The following is a 13,496-nucleotide window of genomic DNA, read 5'->3' as shown; positions in this document are numbered from 1 at the left end:
AGAAGTCAAGTACTACACCAAAGACGGCTTTGATTTATTTGGGTCTTCAGCTAAATTCGGTTGAAATGACAGTTAGTCTACCTCTCGAAAAAGTGGTGAAATTAAAGAGTTGCGGTCGAATTCTGTTATCGTCAAACCGAGTTACTATCAGGGACCTGGCAAAGTTTATTGGTTTGATTATTTCCACTTTTGATGCGATCCCCACGGGGCGGCTGCATTTTCGCACATTAGAATGGTTCAAGACAAAGGAGCTTATAGGGTGGGATTTCACGGAGCACGCGAACGATTTGCGAAGGACGCGAATGGCAAAATCCAGCATTCGCATTTTGGTCTGCAAAAGATCGCCAAACGAACGTGAGGGTTCGGAAGCGTCGTCAATTGTTCGCGAATGTCGTTTTTACTTCGGCGAGAATTTCAAAAAAGTTTGAAATTTTCTGCGAACCTTTTCCGCACACTTGGTCGTGATTTGCTCGTGAATTGTTCTCGAAAGTGTCTTTAAAGCCTCGTCATATCAGGGGCGTCACCAGCTTTTTTTCAAGGGGGGTGCGTTTTGACACTAAATGTTTACGAGATTTTTTTGACAGACATTTGGAATTTAGGAAGCTCTCTATCCCTAGACTTTTACTGTTTTTTGAGGGAAACCAAGCGGGGAAAGGGCACCGGCGTAGCTAAGATTTCATCTTGGGGGGGGGGGGGTGTTAGTATGCGAGGGAGCGAGCAAGGGTGGGGGAGGGTGTGGAAGTGCCGGAGGGGCTTGTCCCCCCTATAAATGGATTATGGAATGACGGTGTGAAACGACAAATTACTGGCAGCGATATCAGGAGAATGGCATAACGACTACATGCGAGCGAGCGGAGCGAGCGAGCTTGAAAATTTTGACATTTTACAGTCCAAAAAATGCCGTTTGTAGCCATATTTTTTTGCTTTGGAAATTAAAGGGGGCGCACCGGGCGCAATTGCTGGCAATTACTGGCAGCAACATCAGGAGAATTGCATAACTTTCTATTAAATGCGAGCGAGCAAAGAGAGCGAGCTTGAAAATTTTGACATTTTACAGTCCAAGAACTGCCGTTTGTAGCCATATTTTTTTGCTTTGGAAATTAAAGGGGGCGCACCGGGCGCAATTGCTGGCAATTACTGGCAGCAACATCAGGAGAATTGCATAACTTTCTATTAAATGCGAGCGAGCGAAGAGAGCGAGCTTGAAAATTTTGACATTTTACAGTCCAAAAACTGCCATTTGGAGCCATATTTTTTCGCTTTGGAAATAAAGGGGGGGGGGGAGGGGGTGTGCACCGGGCGCAACTGCCGGCAATTACTGGCAGCAACATCAGGAGAATTGCATAACAATTAAATGCGAGCGAGCGAGCGAGCGAGCTTGAAAATTTTGACATTTTACAGTAAAAAACAAACAAACTGCCGTTTGTAGCTATATTTCTTCGCTTTAGAATTTAAGGGGGGCATCGGGCGCAACTGCTGGCAAATACTGGCAGCAATATCAGGAGAGCATAATGATTACATTCGAGCGAGCGGAACGAGCGAGCTTGAAAATGTTGACATCTTACAGTAAAAAAACACAAAAAAACTGCCGTTTGTAGCTATATTTTTTCCGGTTTGGAAATTAAGGGGGCGCACCGGGCGCAACTGCTGGCAATTGCTAGCAGCAATATCAGGAGAATTTAAATGCGAGCGAGCGGAGCGAGCGAACTTGAAAAATTTGACATTTTACAGTCCCCAAACTGCCGTTTGTAGCTTTTATTTCGCTTTGGAAATCGAGGGGGGCGCACCAGGCGCAACTGCCGGCAATTACTGGCAGCTACTTCAGGAAAATGGCATTGCGACTAAATGCGAGCGAGCGAGCTTGAAAATTTTGACATTTTACTGTCCAAAAACTGCCGTTTGAAGCTATATTATTTTTTTTTTCGCTTTGGAAATTAAAGGGGGGGGGGGGAGACGCCCGGTGCGCCCTTCCCCTGGATCCGCCACTGGTAGTCAAGGGTGTGGGTTTATGTTCATGACTGGGGGAGGTATGACCAGCGAGGTGGCGTCGAAGTGACCAAGTGGGGGAAGGATGTCCAAAATCTGCACTTTAGAGCATCCCCTAAACTAATTGTGCGTGTTTGTTTGTGTGTGTGTATTATATACATGGAAAAGTTAGGAATTAGCCCAGGTCAAGTCTTTTTATTGGCAATGCAAGACATTTTTATATAGACTAGTATGTAAAGCAACACTGCAAAATCAATGATCTAGCTTTAAACGAAGCGTAAGGTACAAAGGACAGTGGTGTACATTCTACTTATTCCCTAATTCGCTACTCAAACGTGAATAAATTATTTTCAATCCCGCCTCCCTTCCCTAACGCATGCGAACCTGCAAAAGAACATAATATATACATATTACCTGAATCCTAGGGGAGCACCAAGCTTCGACGGCAAGACAGAACGGACGGAGAGAACTGATGACTTACGTACGCGCCTGGAAACCACCCTCGCGAACTGCTTCTTGACATGCTGGAACCAATACCGCCTCCCGATGCTCTTATCCCGACAGCTGTTTCGTCCTGGTCCTATGATCCTCTACGTTGAGCTTGCAGGCCGTCCCGACAATACCAGTGATGGACGTCGCAATTCCGTCTCTGAATAAGACGTCCGTTCTGCTGCGTGTCGAACTAGGTCAGTGAGCTCCACAGCTCTCTCCGCCTGCGAAAGCTTCGAACCCGGCACCTGTCAACATTCTTATGCTAATAGGTTAGCTCAGCTAACAATTGAAAATATATTTATTCCCTAATTCGCTACTCAAACGTGAATAAATTATTTTCAATCCCGCCTCCCTTCCCTAACGCATGCGAACCTGCAAAAGAACATAATATATACATATTACCTGAATCCTAGGGGAGCACCAAGCTTCGACGGCAAGACAGGGCTATTCCTATGCCCTCCCCTCTCAGTCAATTAAAGAACGGGTAACAAGGAAACAAAACGCATACAATTTCATTTAGGAGATTTTAATCCAAGTTTCATTCCATAAACAATGTGTCAGTAATATCTCACATGCTTCATAATAGTGCAGAATAAACAAGGCAGTTTATTTGCTTACTAACGTTATCCTATACAATAAACGTTATATCCATACGCAATGTTTTAGAGGCCCAAATTCAAGGATACCGAGAGACGATCATTCATACTATCTTTAATGTATCCATCCTTGGCAGTTTCTGAACGCCATCTACCATGCTTCTTAAACAGTCTATCTGGGACTCCAAATTTTGCGGCCGCTGTAGCACCGCCGCTTCGAAGGCTGTGCATGCCGAACTTTTTCGGTTCTAAACCCACTGCTGACAGGGCATCCCGTAACAGATCCAAACACCTAGTGTATGACAATTGTCCATCCCTTAATTTGTAGGATTCTTTGGACTTACAATAATTGACGGGTCTGAAAAGAAATTTCTCATCAGCTGGCTCATCTAACTCCGCAGCCAACAAATACTTCCGCAAGGCCGAAACCGGACAGGTTGGTGTATTAGTAGCACCTATGAGGACCCATGCTCCTTGTCTATAAATATCAGTTTTACTTTTCATAATGAAAATGTTCACATGGGAAACATACATATCAAGATCGCACCTACGAATACTTATCAGTTCGTCATATCGTAGAAATCCAGCATATGCAATCAGTATCATAGCACATAAACGAATATCCACCAAACTAGTGGAAGAACTATATTTCTCTACAACTGCCTTCAAAATTTCTGGTGTAATAGGTTCCTTTTTTACAATTGGTTTGTACAGCAGCTTCTTCAATCCTTGAAGTACAATGTGTAGAAACTTCCGATCACACGGGTTAATGTGTACCTTGGGATTACAGTCATAGTGCCATTTTATAGCGTAAAAGGCCGACTCCATCCTGGAGTAAGGAGCACCACTTTGGTATAAATGAATGAGGTATCGACTAATGTCTTCTGGTTCAGCCAGAGCTGGATTTACCTTAAATTGCGTACACCATTCTTCCCAGGCTAACCAAGCTCTCTTGTATTTATAAACCGTGTTATCAGCTCTTGAAGCTGCCAAAATCTTGGTCAATGTTTTACCATATTCGTCCTGTGGCGAAAATCTGGGGGGAATATAAAAAGAGGAATAGCACAACTTACACCTATCCTGTGTGGTCATTACAAGACATGCTATACATTCGACACCTAAGCAACATGGTGTATAGACCCCAAAGGCTAAAATTTTAGATGAATTTCATTCGCCGCTGCCAAGCGCAGCATAAAAATTCATCAAACCGCGGAAAGAAAGCTACATAGCTTTCATTCAGCCCTGCGGCAGATTCCACAGCCATGCGGCTGATTCCATAGCCATGCGGCTGATTCCATAGCCAGGCGGCTGATGCCATAATATAGTCCTACGACTGATACGTTATGAAATTATGCAGAATTTTCATTTGCCGCTCGCCACCCCATTCAATCGTACACATAACACTGGACTTTGGAATTTCTTTGTCCCAAATATAGAATTCCTATTTCTGCCTTGAACGAAAACTCCTTCCGGATTATCAATCTTTACTACACGCGATATCAATAAACGAGATTCTCTATTCTCCGAAAACAAAAGGGGCCAAAATGGGGCAGAAGGCCAATATGGCACAACTAGAGTTCCCATAGCGGAACACACTCAAACGTGATTCAAAACTTGCCCAATACTATCGATAGGAGGCACCAGCCAATTATTCTCGCCCGCCCAATCGCACGAAAACGCGTCTACTGCATCCGTATTAGGACACCAATATTTAGAATTAAACTTTGGTAATTTGAAATTAGAATCATCTGCGAACCTGTCAACAGTATGGGGCCCCCACAACTCATCCAAAAATTTAAAGAATTCGACAGAAACTCCCCAGTCATCGAAATCAATAATCCGACTAAGTGCATCTGCACAACGGTTCTCCTCTCTGGGAACCCAGTGAACCTGTAAAGTGATCCTACTTTTTCTGCAAAAATTAAAAATGTCCAAGCTAAGCTCGTGCAATTCTGCAATCATGCTACCCTTCTCCACGATAGAGACTACACCTCTATTGTCTGTAATTATTTTCGCAACCTTACTTCGCAAGTAGGGTGCAAATGATTTCAACGCCAAACTTAGCGCCATAAGTTCTCTCCAAGTGGAGCTTTTCGACATTTCTACTTTAGTCCAGTTTCTTGCCATTTTCATACCAGCACACTCACCAATCCAGGCTCCACAGCCTGACTTACTGGCATCAGAGTATACAATGGTCTGTGGAATAGAATACTCAAACAACATGCGTTCATTAAGGATGACAAGATTTTCCTTCCAGAAAAATAGCTCGGCAATCAAGTTATTGTCACTGTCTATATTGTACTCTTTATCCCAATGATCTCTGCGAATGATTTCATAATGCATAAATCTAGTTTTTAACTGAGTTAAAGCACCCACTACTGGGTAAAGAGAATTGATCTTTCCAGCGATAGCCGCTATGTTTCTTGCTGAAACATTTGGCAAACGTGTCTGAAAAGTGTCCAAACATGACTCCAGGTCCTTCATCCTCCTCTTGGTAATCTTTAGACAACCAATACTGCTATCCCATGTCAACCCAAGCCAATCCAAACATTGGACTGGGATCCACTGCGATTTCTCAACATTAGGTACCAAACCTGCTTTTAATATGTCATCTTTCACTGCCTTGGCCACGGCTTCGCATGTATCAAACGAAGCAGCACGACCCCAACCATCATCTAAATACAAAACAATGAATATCCCTTTACTTCGCCAATGGTTAACAATCGGTTTGAGGCATTTTGTAAAGACGTACGGAGCTGTGGACAAGCCAAACGGCAATACTTGAAAAGTATAATATCTAGGACCATTACCAAAATCCCAACTAAATCCTAAAAAGCGAGTATGGTCCTGAAAAATATCAAAATGATGATAACCTGACTTAAGGTCAAATGAAAACATAAAATCTCCCTTTTTGAAATAAGTAAGTGCTATATTCCAATCCTCAAATTTAACTTTGTCCTTCCACAAATATTTATTAACTAAACGTAAATCAAGAATCAGTCTCTTTTTACCAGAGCTTTGAATTGACACTGAAAGGGGGTTAACAACATGAGGTGCAACAAAAGACTCAACAATTAGTTTTTTCTTTAATAGATCAAGAACAGCTTCATTGACAAATTCAGGGTGAGACAAGGCAGATTTATTGTTTCTTGATTCTAGTCGGGGAGGAGTCTGCAATAACGGTAACGTATAACCGTGTTCAATGGTATCTAACACAAATTGAGATGCACCAATGTCTTTCCAAAATTGTATTGACGCCTTTAGTCTTCCTTTGACTATCGGTTCTGAGCTACCTTGCTCATATTCAAAGTAATTGTTCAAGTAAAATTCTTCTTCGTACCGTTCACTTTCAGCAAAAGCGATACTGCTAGCTCCGCTAGGGCAGTTAAAGTCTGTCTCCGAAATATCTCGAGAAGTACCGGAAGCTGTTTCCAACTCATCTTTCAGGGAAGACTGGATTAACTTGGCGCCATCGCCATGCAGCGTGTCATACCGAACGCCTGTACGTGGTAAAATCACAAGAGAACTCAGATCAGAAGTACTAGCTCACGAATTGGTTATGCCCGCTTCCAACAAGAAGTAGACTACATTATCCATTCATCATTGATGACAACATTCTTAATTATTCCTCTGACCTCTCTCGTACACTATCATCTCATTGTTCTTCATCGCAATCATGTTGAGAACACAGTTGTCCCGTTGCTTACGGTCTAGTTGAATACGCGAGTCTCGCTCGATACAGCCGCATTAACAGGGCGGACTTGGCTGTTGACTTTTCCACCCCATTTTCACTTCTAATATCTAAGGTGTTACCCCAAGGAAGTCTATGTCAGTTCCCTTGATTCATTAATTATTGAATTTCTATTTTCGGTCAGATTAACATTCCACTATATGTGAATTTCTAGGTTTTAAAGTGTGCATTCAAGGGCTCCTTTTTCCACGAGATAACTCATGCTTAGTATCTGAGTGGAGAACGGCTATCACGAGATAACTCGTGCATCGTAGTCAACGGATTAAACGATCAACTAATTTACCTTGCTCATTTTGTTCCATAGAAGCAGGACCATTAGCGTTGCTGCGCGATGTTATCCCTGATCGGGGGACCTTGGTTACCGGCCCCTGGACACCCCCTTCTCCAGTGCCCTTGCTTTCCGCACGCGAAGCAGAAATCTGTCGACTTTGGCCCACTGCTGGCCCCTCGCCAACCAAGGGTGGGGGAGTTACCGGTACCCCCATAAGCGTATCTACTTTTTCCGCTAAGGCCGCGAAAAAAGTGACCAGAAGAAGGGCTTGCAGTCCTATATCCATCACTCTTCGGAGGTTTGCCCTTGGCGGCTGGGATGTTCCGAGACGATTTGCGTTTTCTCGCCGCCCTTGCCTGTGCCTGCCTGATACGTTTTTCATCCTCAGAATCGCTTGCAAGGTCATCGCTCAGATATTCGTCAACTGCTGACCACCCTATAAAATGAGATAGTGCTACTTGCATAACAATTAAATAATTTGTAGAGAATCACATATTCAAGAATTCACCGAAGCTGACAGACTGAAACTTATTTACATAATAGCAGCAGCCTGCTCAATGTAATGCATATTTCTGTCACGATACAATTTGCAGGTTGTATCTATATATAATATAATGGAATTTCCATAACGAGTGTTCAGCCCTTATCGCCATGGCCTTACGGCGTACCCAGCAGGGGGGGGGGGGCATTTGCCCCCCCCCCCCACAATTTTTTTTTTCCTTCTGTATTTCCATACATAATCATACAATTTTTCAATTTTTCACAGTGTGCATCAATCACTCAATTTCACTTCTACAATTACATACGTTCTAGCCCAGGCGCTCCGCTCCCTCGCTTTCCTCATTATCACACCAACGATTAGAACCTCTCACAAAGAATGTTTATAATTCTGTTAGAACACTAACCTGCATCAGATTTATCAGCAAGCCTGATTAACTTCTTTCTTTTCCTGATGTCGGCTATGCTCTCTTTCAACTTGGAAAGGGCAGCAACGTGCTTGCCTTCCTCCAGTAAGGCCACGCCCTTCTCTAGCTTTTCCTGCAAACTAGAGTTGAATTCGAATTGAACTCTATTGCCCTTGAAACGAAATGACAATTCCGACGCCCGTTTTAATTGTTGAAGTTCCGTGGAAGCGGCAGAAAGCTTTTTCTCGCTTTCCTCTTTCACTTGGGCGATGGAAGAGTCAAAATACTCCTTAAAGGAACCGAAGGCCTCTTTAATAGCGTTGCTCACGAATGACGGGGTCAGTGTTGCGGGTTGAGAAACTGTGGGGACATCAGAGCCCAGGGTGTGGTCTTGCTCTCTGCTGAATTCCTGGTCCGACATTTTGATTTCGGAGAGCAGAGTCACATTGCCGCTAGTGCACGATAATAATTGAAGCGAGAAGGAATAAGACGTCCGTTCTGCTGCGTGTCGAACTAGGTCAGTGAGCTCCACAGCTCTCTCCGCCTGCGAAAGCTTCGAACCCGGCACCTGTCAACATTCTTATGCTAATAGGTTAGCTCAGCTAACAATTGAAAATATATATCACATTGCCAACATTGTGGCGACTCTTCGTTCGGATGTACTGAGTACACTGCGCATATCCTGCTTATATGCAGAATGCCAACCAGGAATCACGTTGAATCACAATCTTTTGTCGGGTCCCGGGTTTTTGAACAATGTTTCACGCTATATATACCTATTTAATTATGGTTAAAAGAAATCATAGAAAAATATCCTATTTCTTGATCATCCTTTCATTCAAAAGCAGTTTACTAACACTTGAATTACTATTTCGGTATAATAAGTCTTTTTTTTTACCAGCGGATTGGGAGGGGGGCGCACCCCCCCCCCCTCCCCCTCTAAGTAGTTACGCCACTGCTTTTGGGTGAAATGATTGGACAGATTTCTTGAATTCTAACAAAAAAGCAAGAAAATCTTTTCATCGCGGGAATTATGATTATGTGGGGTGGGGCAAATGGTGCGCTTGCTTTCCAATATTTTTATGGGGGCAACATTTTTGTTTTCTTTCAAAAGCAAGAAAATCTTCTCATTTAATTATGGGGGGGGGGGGCAAAATTAAAATATGCTTGCCCCTCCAATATTTTTATGGGTTAACTTTTTGTTTTCTGTCAAAAAAAAAGATAAGAAAATCTTCTCTGGAATTATGGAGGGGGGGTGGGCAAAATGATATGCTTGCCCCTTCATTTCTTTTTTTTTCCATTTTTTTTTCTAATGAGGCTAAGGCTCGCTCTTGGGCTGGCAATATGGATTGGTCAGAAGTAACGTACATAGACCCTACATACTTGTAAGTAGCACACGTACATGCAAACGTGTATAAGTGCTCCGTATCGTACGGATGTACAGTACGGTCGATAAATAGTAAACACTGTAGAATACTAGCAGATATGTATAAAATCAGTGCTGCGAGAACCAGGGGTGCGAATTGTTTTTGCCGACGATTTCTTTTTATTTATTTTTTTTTTTAGGCCCTGGTGCAAAAAAAAAAAAAAAAAAAAATAGAAAAGAATAATTATTTAGCGTCCGGCGTTGAGGTCGCTCGCAGACTGATTTTTTTTTTTTTTTTTTTTTTTTTAAAGGATCTGAAGGGGGTGCGTTCGCACCCAACGCACCCCCCCTGGTGACGCCCATGCATATGCGCAAGACCTTCGCAAGACAGGCGCGATGTTCGCAAAATGTTCGTGAAACCCCAAACAGACTCCGAAACTTTGGAGAATGTCTCGCGTATGTTACGCGAAATCTGCGAAGTTTTCCGATCATTTTACGACGTAATCGCAAACTGTTCGCGTACCTTTTCAGACATTCTCGCGAACGTTTAGCGCACGTTTGGGGATGTATGACCTATACGTTTTCTACAAATAAAAATCGTAGCATACACCTAAACATCAAACAATTATTAACAACTACAGTAACAAAAGAAATTAAAGACCAGCAAAGAGAAAGAAATGTTTGATATACAAAAAAAAAAATCGCAGAATACAGTTAAAATTAATCTAAAGTATGTAAAATTTCATTTGAAGTATAGAGATTATGTGTTGGAGGAACTGCAAAAAAAAAAAAAGATCATATGCTTTACTAGTGGAGATACGTCCTAGGAAAAAAAAAATGTAGGCAAGCACACAATAGAAAAATGAGAGAAAAAGAAAGGAGAAATAGAGGAAAGAAAAAAATTCAACTCAAGACAGCTTCCACCTCTCCTTGGGTACAATTTTTCTCCCATGATTATTGAAAATTTTTCGTTGTTCTTCGTGTACGTAACATGCTGTACTTTAGCAATGATACACACGACATTCGCACATACGTCGTGGAAACTTCGCACAAATTGCGCAAGAGTAGTTTTCGGCTTCATTGTCGGAAAACATTCGGAGAAAAAGTTTTCCGAATGCTGGATTTTGTCATTCGCGTCCTTCGCAAATCGTTCGCGTGCTCCGTGAAATCCCACCCTACAGAAATCAAACGGAAATTTCAACACTCATGTCCAGCTGGGGGAAAAGGAGCTCCGGGAGATAGTCTGGTGGGTTTCTCAGCCTATTGAAAGTTTTCAGACATGCTTAGTTTTGCCCGACATATCCATGACAGTGAGCACTGATGCAAGTAACTCAGGCTGGGGAGCCTTTTGTGAGAATGACGGCTCCTTTGTTCAAGCTAGGTGGTCGCAAGACGAATCACTTTTGCATATTAATGAGCTTGAACTCCTCGCAGCATATCGAGGAATCCAAGCGCTCTGTGATGTAACTACCAATACACACATTCACGTGAAATCGGATAGTAACACAACAGTGGTTTACGTGAACAAGATGGGAGGAAATACCCCAAATATAGACTGCATCGCAAGGGAAATTTGGTCGTGGTGCCTTAGTAGGAATGTTTGGCTCTCGGCCTCTTACATACCAGGCATTCATAACATCGAGGCCGACACTCTGTCTCGAAAGGACATGAACAAAGAACTTAGCCTTCGATCACATATTTTTGCGATGGTTCTGTCTAGGTCATTTACACCTGATGTTGATTTGTTCGCTACTAGACACAATGCCAAATTGCAGATGTTCGTGTCATGGAAACACGATCCACTTTCATGCGCTGTTAACGCATTTTCTTTATCATGGAGTTCGCTAACCCCATATCTATTTCCACCTATTTGCATTCTATCTAGAGTCCTGCACAAGTTACATCAGGACAGCTGCCAGGTGGCGCTGCTCATCGCTCTATTGTGGAGAGCCCAGCCCTGGTACCCTAGTTTGCAGGCACAAACCCTTGTTGGTCGTAGAGGAGTCTGCGCCAAGACTACTATATGCACCACTTCGGCACTGCCCCATAGGCCCTGTGTTGTAGCTTCTCCCAACAGGCTGCAGTGCAGTGGTACGTGTATTAGTCTTGGCACATGCAGACTCCTATTACGACCAACAAGGGTTTGTGCCTACAAACTACTGGTACCCCATCCTCCTCGAGTCATTAATAGCCCCGCCCATTCTCCTCCCACGGGGGTGTCTAGAGCCCCTCCCCACGACGTTGCCAGACATCAGGCTAGTCGCCTGGACCATCTCGGCGAACAGTGGGAAGTAGAAGGCTTTTCGGAGGACGCTAGACGTCTTCTCTCCCGCTCATGGAGGGAAAATACCAACAAACAGCACGAGTCTGCTTGGTCCCAGCATGGACCTAGGCATGGACCTATAGTTGCTAGGTCCATGGTCCCAGTGGCTACATTGGTGTAATAGACGATCGTTTGATCCGTTTAATCCAACTATAGTTCATGTTGTTAATTTTTTGTCTTCCCAAAGTTTGGGGAAGAGCTATTCTACAGTGAACTGTTATCGCTCAGCGCTATCATCTGCGCTACCACCTATTAATGGTTATTCTGTTGGAAAGCATCCGCTTATCATACGTACGATTGATGAAGGGAATGTTTAATGAGAAACCTCCGAAACCGAGGTACACGAGCACTTGGGAAGTTTCCAAGGTTTTGTACTATTTAAGTTCCTTAGATGTTAATGAAAATCTCGATTTACTCCAGTTGAGTGAAAAGCTTATTTCTCTTACTGCTCTTGTTTCAGCTCAAAGAGTTCAGACGTTAGGTCTTCTTGATACATCGTACATGACTGTAAATGATGAGTGTGCAAGTTTTCAAATTATGGGTTTGTTAAAGACAACGTCACCCAAGGCGAAGATCGCTTCCCAGTCGGTTGAATTACCAGCTTACACTCCAAATGAAAAAAATTGTGTTTTGTCTACTCTAAAGGAATATCTTAACGAACGGAAGTGGCTCGTCAGGCTAATAAGGAGACAAAGCTGTTTCTTTCGACGAGGAAGCCACACAACAAGGCGTCGAACGCCACAATAGCAAGATGGTTAAAGAATGTTCTAGTCAAAGCAAAGATAGATGCATCAATTTTCTCGGCCCACAGCTATCGTAGTGCGGCCAGTTCAGCTGCCTTTTGCCACGGTGTTTCGATCCATGAAATAATGGCTAGAGCAAACTGGTCAAACTCCAGAAATAACAGAACAAAATTTTGCGTCCACTATCCTAAATCTTGGGACCTAGACGATCGTGAATGACGTTTGTGTATAAACTTGAATGTGGCGACATGTGTTCTGTTTAACATTGTATACAACAAGTGCCTTCATGTATAACCTCTGACATACAGCGACTTAATGTTATTACCAAGATTATTGTAACAGCCTTGTATTGCCGCATTGCTATCCAACTTGTCAACTGATGTTATTATTTTTGGTCGTGGTTCTCACTGAACGAAAGTGCGAGTATTATAAAACTGCTCAGAAATACACATGAATGCTACTTCGCCAGCTGTGTTTTCTTTCATAGTTGCCATCTGTACTGTATGACATACAAAACAGTTCCCGTGATGCTCTTTAAATTGTTATGCAACCCTCTGAAGCTTGTACGAAGTATTACGTGATAGAATTCCTAAATTATGCGAATAAATGAAGTATAATTGGAATTCTATCAGTAATAATGAAGTACAAGATGAGGAGGGTCCCGCCCACACGCTGCATACACACAGCATTGATAACAGCAGGTCTTATTCCCTCCCCTTGTTCCGCACGGAAACTGTTTTATCATTCTGTTGAGATTGTGATTGATGAGTGATAATGGCATATAAACGCAAGGCCCCTTTAGGGCGAACATAATACACAGTGCATGTATATGGAACGCCATTAAGGAAACAATACAAAATTCATTTCACTCCAGCCAATATTCATTTCACTTTTAACAAATACATTTCACTCACAAACATTGATTTTACTTTTTATAAAAATACATTTCACTTTTCACAATAATACATTTCACTTTTAAATTAAAATTCATTTCACTTTTCACAAAAATACATTTCACTTTTGAATTAAACTTCATCTCACTTTTCACAAAAATACATTTCAC

General features: G+C 42.6%; 1 protein-coding gene and 1 pseudogene across 1 annotated transcript; one reads left to right on the top strand and one right to left on the bottom strand.

The window, feature by feature from the left end:
- Positions 1-2,380: 2,380 nt before the first annotated feature.
- LOC139745157 (integrase/recombinase xerD homolog) lies at positions 2,381-5,179 on the bottom strand. Its single transcript, XM_071655571.1, has one exon. It carries the CDS (start codon positions 4,164-4,166, stop codon positions 3,141-3,143), a length of 1,026 nt encoding a protein of 341 aa, XP_071511672.1. The 5' UTR covers positions 4,167-5,179; the 3' UTR covers positions 2,381-3,140.
- Positions 5,180-10,723: 5,544 nt separating this feature from the next.
- On the top strand, positions 10,724-12,652 carry LOC139745155 (uncharacterized; annotated as a pseudogene).
- The last annotated feature ends 844 nt before the right edge of the window (positions 12,653-13,496 follow it).

The sequence above is a fragment of the Diadema antillarum genome, unplaced genomic scaffold (genome assembly GCF_040938485.1).
Source record: "Diadema antillarum isolate AM-2024a unplaced genomic scaffold, OU_Dant_1.0 seq00001237_RagTag, whole genome shotgun sequence".
NCBI lineage: Eukaryota > Metazoa > Echinodermata > Echinoidea > Diadematoida > Diadematidae > Diadema > Diadema antillarum.
The sequence above is the reverse complement of the archived record's forward strand: the minus strand, read 5'-3'. Positions and strand labels throughout refer to the sequence as shown.

Bases quoted from the DNA above. Each gene is read 5' to 3' on its own strand.
- LOC139745157 (XM_071655571.1), bottom strand. From the start codon at position 4,166: ATGACCACACAGGATAGGTGTAAGTTGTGCTATTCCTCTTTTTATATT.